This window comes from Odontomachus brunneus, unplaced genomic scaffold (genome assembly GCF_010583005.1).
Source record: "Odontomachus brunneus isolate Ranch 3 - 2012 unplaced genomic scaffold, Obru_v1 Obru_scaffold_060, whole genome shotgun sequence".
NCBI classification, from domain to species: domain Eukaryota; kingdom Metazoa; phylum Arthropoda; class Insecta; order Hymenoptera; family Formicidae; genus Odontomachus; species Odontomachus brunneus.
Window position 1 is genome coordinate 1,510,116 of NW_022639510.1, and position 3,977 is coordinate 1,514,092.

Sequence of the window (3,977 nt, forward strand, 5' to 3'; positions counted from 1 at the left end):
TCAGATGATTAAAGGTTGCGCTACTCGCCATACCACACGCGTAACATTCGTATTTTGACGGCAGAAATGTCGTAGTCTTTTTACGCTTTATGTCCGCGCAGTTAGTTTTTTAAATCGCAACATTTTTCCTCGACAAGTTTTCCCCTTCCTTCTCCTTCTCCTTTAAGAAGATGCCTTACTTAAAAACTTCACTGACTTCACTGAAATACTGACCTTTTCCGCAAAGTTTACGTCGTATTGGTTGCGCACAATTATAGATACTTTTGCACACTGCAAATACGTGCAATAATAAATTGGAGCATTACTCAATGTGACAAGAATTATAAGAAAAATGTTTAAATTAACATATTGAGCTGTTTGCGTTAATATTTATTGCTTGATACAGAAAGTTCTGCAGAGCTTGTACGTGCCGCAGGTGTGTGTTTGTTTCGCTAACAAAAACTTCAAAGAACGTGTTTTTGCAACTCAGTGGAGCTTAAAAATATAAGAAAAGTTTTTATATATGTGCGTCAGAAAGAAAAAGATTTTTATATATGTGCGTCGTTATGTCTCCTATTAGCGTGATAAAATAAAGCAGATATAGATAGACACATTTATAGATTTATATAGAAGTACGAAAATAATAACGCGCTTGTGTTAGTAACGATAGGCTTTAATTTATCGATCTTTTTGGAGTTTGTCATCCATTTTGGCATCCCATTAAAGACGTTCAAAAAGCATTCTATTTCTTTTAGACATCTCTTTTGGGATTTGTGTTGTCTGGAAGTTTATACTGCAATTTTAGTATAACTCAGTTTTACAAAAAACAGTTGGAAAGAGAAATACAATTTTAACGTAGTTTTTTACAATATTTTCCCCGTGTATAATGTTATATCTTGAGATTCTTCATTATATGGTCCTTCAAATTTGGTGGAATCTGCAGGGTTAATGAAATAGAATTCACATTTCTAATTCCACATTCCAAGGAAATTACTGGCCATTTTATTATTCGATTACTTTTTAAATGACATTCTTAAAGTCATTGTGCGACGAGTATCAGTAGCTTCTTTTCTGAGTTTTTATCTCGATAAACTCGATCACTGTAACGTTTCTTATATTTATGTCAAACAATAAACAGAGTTGGGTGTAGTAAATATGAAGTAAGCAGTTGTCGGAGACACAAGGACACGAGATAGAAAGCGAGGACGTAGAGATTGAAATCAATAAAGAGTGCTGCTCGAGTTCGACTAGATTTTGCGCAGTTTACCAAAAATTCGTAGCCTCGATAAACCACCGTCCGGCGTAATTGTCACTTTTACATGAGACACGTAGTCCCACTCTCTCTCGACGGAAAACTCGTTCTCGCAATCGGGACTAATCTGCAAAAATTACGCGAGTCGTAATGAGCATGTATGGGTCGAGTTTCGAAATGCTCAAATCAACATTGAGATTAAATCGAACGTACTCTTCGAAAAGGCACGACAGCTTTCCACTGTGACGGAATTGAATTCGGTGCGGAAACGTAGCCTCCCTCCACTTTCACGCTGTATGGAGAATTTCCCTTGAAGTATGCCGTATCGACTACAACCTTGGTAAATTTGACGTCACCGGTGTGTCCCAATTTAAATACAGCCCACTCGCACCCTGGCATCTAGAATTGGATCGTTTAGACTTCCTAATAAATAGTTTTAACGTAGATTTAAGTTCAAACTCTATCTTAATAACGTGTTTGATACGAGAACAGAGTTTAAATTCAAGTTAAACTGCACATACACACAAAAATACATGTTGCGCTCAAATAAATATTATTAAAAAATTTTTAATTTTTTATTAATTTGTTTAAATTAAAAATGTTTTAATAACACATCTTAATTTTTGAAATGTAAATAGCATATATACGAAATGAAAGAGTAATTAATTACTGCAGAATGTCAATCTATTCGGTTACAAAACTCGATATTTTTTTCCAAAATATCTTCTAAATCTCCTAGTCTTTTCCTATATCTCCTTCTTCTTTCCTTATCTTCTAATATCTTTTCTTCAAAATATCTTTCTGAAAAATTTCCCTACAAAATTTCCATAAATTTCGAATTCCTACTATAAAATTCTTTCCGCGTAGTAGCTTATGCTTTTGCACATACCTGCAGATCTGCATCCGTAACTTCAACAGTGAGGGATCTGTCGTAATGTCTTGCGGTTTCCCATCCGTCGGCCATGCTCGTCGCTTTCCCGGATTTTATTACGTTATTAGGATGCCCATAATGAGCATTACTGTAGTCCACGCAGCCGCCGTCGTTTATTCTGGAGACCAGATCGATCTCTGATGATATCGTGTCCGCGGCGAAAGCGTCGCTACTTGCGTCTACTTTAGCAATCGATTTTATTACATGTTTCGTCACTCCGTAAACGCGTAACCTGGCGACACCGCCGTCCGGGAAGATGTCAAGCCGCAAATGAGTAAACATTCTGCTCGCAGATACCTTGAAGAATTTCTTACGTGTATATGGGTAACCGGCCTCCAGTTTCTGCGTCGGAATCAGGACTGGCCAGTTCTAAAATGACGTGCGACGATTGTTGATCGATCATTTTATAGTAAAGCAAAACAAAGAAAGAAGATAACAATGGTTGATATTGTTGTTTTATTATTATCAGATGAAAATCACATGGGAATAAAATTTTGCTAAATTTTTTGAGTTACCTCCGAGTGAAGAGAAGAGACGCGTTCGTAATCATCCTCGCACGCTTCGCCGCCTAGTTTACCGTCCCGGTTCTGACACCACGCCTCTGAAACGTCAGTATTAGCGAATCAATATGCGGAATGTTTCCCATTTGAACGAAGAACAATGACGAGAATTGTCTCTCGCGAACCTGCCGACAACTTGTCACCGCGTACAGAGAACTTGGGTGGAAAATTGCCGGTGAAGAAACAGGTGTCTACGCAAACGTGTGATACCTGCGTCTCGGCTGCTAACGCGATAATTACGTAATCGTTTCCTGCTTTTCGTTTCCTCCGAGTCTCCCATCCGTCCATCCACTTGCCGAAACTTGTGTACTCGCCCTCCTTCCACACAGGTTCCTCCTCCTAACATAAAACAATAGTTGAGTTGTTGAACGTGCTATTTAATTTGCGTAGTATTTTAACTTCACTCTCTGAATAGCATCTGCTTTAATTTATAAAAACATAAACATGTAGATTTAAATTTATAAAAACATGAAAATGTAAATTATATCAAGTTTCAATACACACATATTACAATTACATAAGGGGGATCGAGGTAAGTTGACAAAATCAATTATTTCTGTTGCTGTCTTTGATAGATTTCAGAATTAAGCAGGCAAGAATTTCATTTTTGACATCTTATTTGCTTAATTCTGTAACTTGTTAGAAGATACTAGAAATAATTGGTTCTGTCAACTTATCTCGGTAACCAACTAGGCCTTGGGATTTCCGCTATACATGAATTATACATAACAAGCTTCACATACAATAAAGTCTTCGTTTTATTAGCCGTCCAGATTAAGATTTCATTTCACAAATGATTTCCAGTCGTTTTTCGTGGTCTCTGGATATGTATATACATTATGATTAATCCATCCAGTCGACTATATTCGACTAATCTATTATTTTGACAGCTTGACACACATATTACATCACATATATTTTTTATCTCATATGATACTATATTATGTCATATCATATGTTATGTATATCATGTCTGTAAATTATACAAACGAAATCACTAGTGAATTTTTTGATCTGATAAATATGTATGTTGAGGGTTCATATGCGCGTTCAACGTGTTAGCGATTAAACTATTCACGTATGATATAGATGTCAACTTACCTCGATCCCTCTTATGTAATTGTAATATGTGTGTATTGAAACTTGATATAATTTACATTTTCATATTTTTAAATTTAAATCTACATGTTTATGTTTTTATAAATTAAAGCAGATGCTATTCAGAGAGTGAAGTTAAAATACTACGCAAACTAAA

At 36.0% G+C, this 3,977-nt stretch overlaps 1 protein-coding gene across 1 annotated transcript in view; it reads right to left on the reverse strand.

Moving 5' to 3' along the window:
• Positions 1–348: 348 nt before the first annotated feature.
• Positions 349–3,977, reverse strand: part of LOC116846032 (probable allantoicase) — a 3,712-nt gene continuing 83 nt past the window's right edge. The window contains exons 2-7 of the mRNA XM_032819351.1: positions 3,466–3,473; positions 2,848–3,061; positions 2,678–2,763; positions 2,121–2,531; positions 1,445–1,630; positions 349–1,358 (exon numbers count right to left, since the gene is read on the reverse strand). Of these exons, the coding sequence (XP_032675242.1) occupies positions 1,227–1,358; positions 1,445–1,630; positions 2,121–2,531; positions 2,678–2,763; positions 2,848–3,061; positions 3,466–3,473 (1,037 nt within the window). The 3' untranslated portion in view covers positions 349–1,226. The remainder of the gene's footprint in view (positions 1,359–1,444; positions 1,631–2,120; positions 2,532–2,677; positions 2,764–2,847; positions 3,062–3,465; positions 3,474–3,977) is intronic.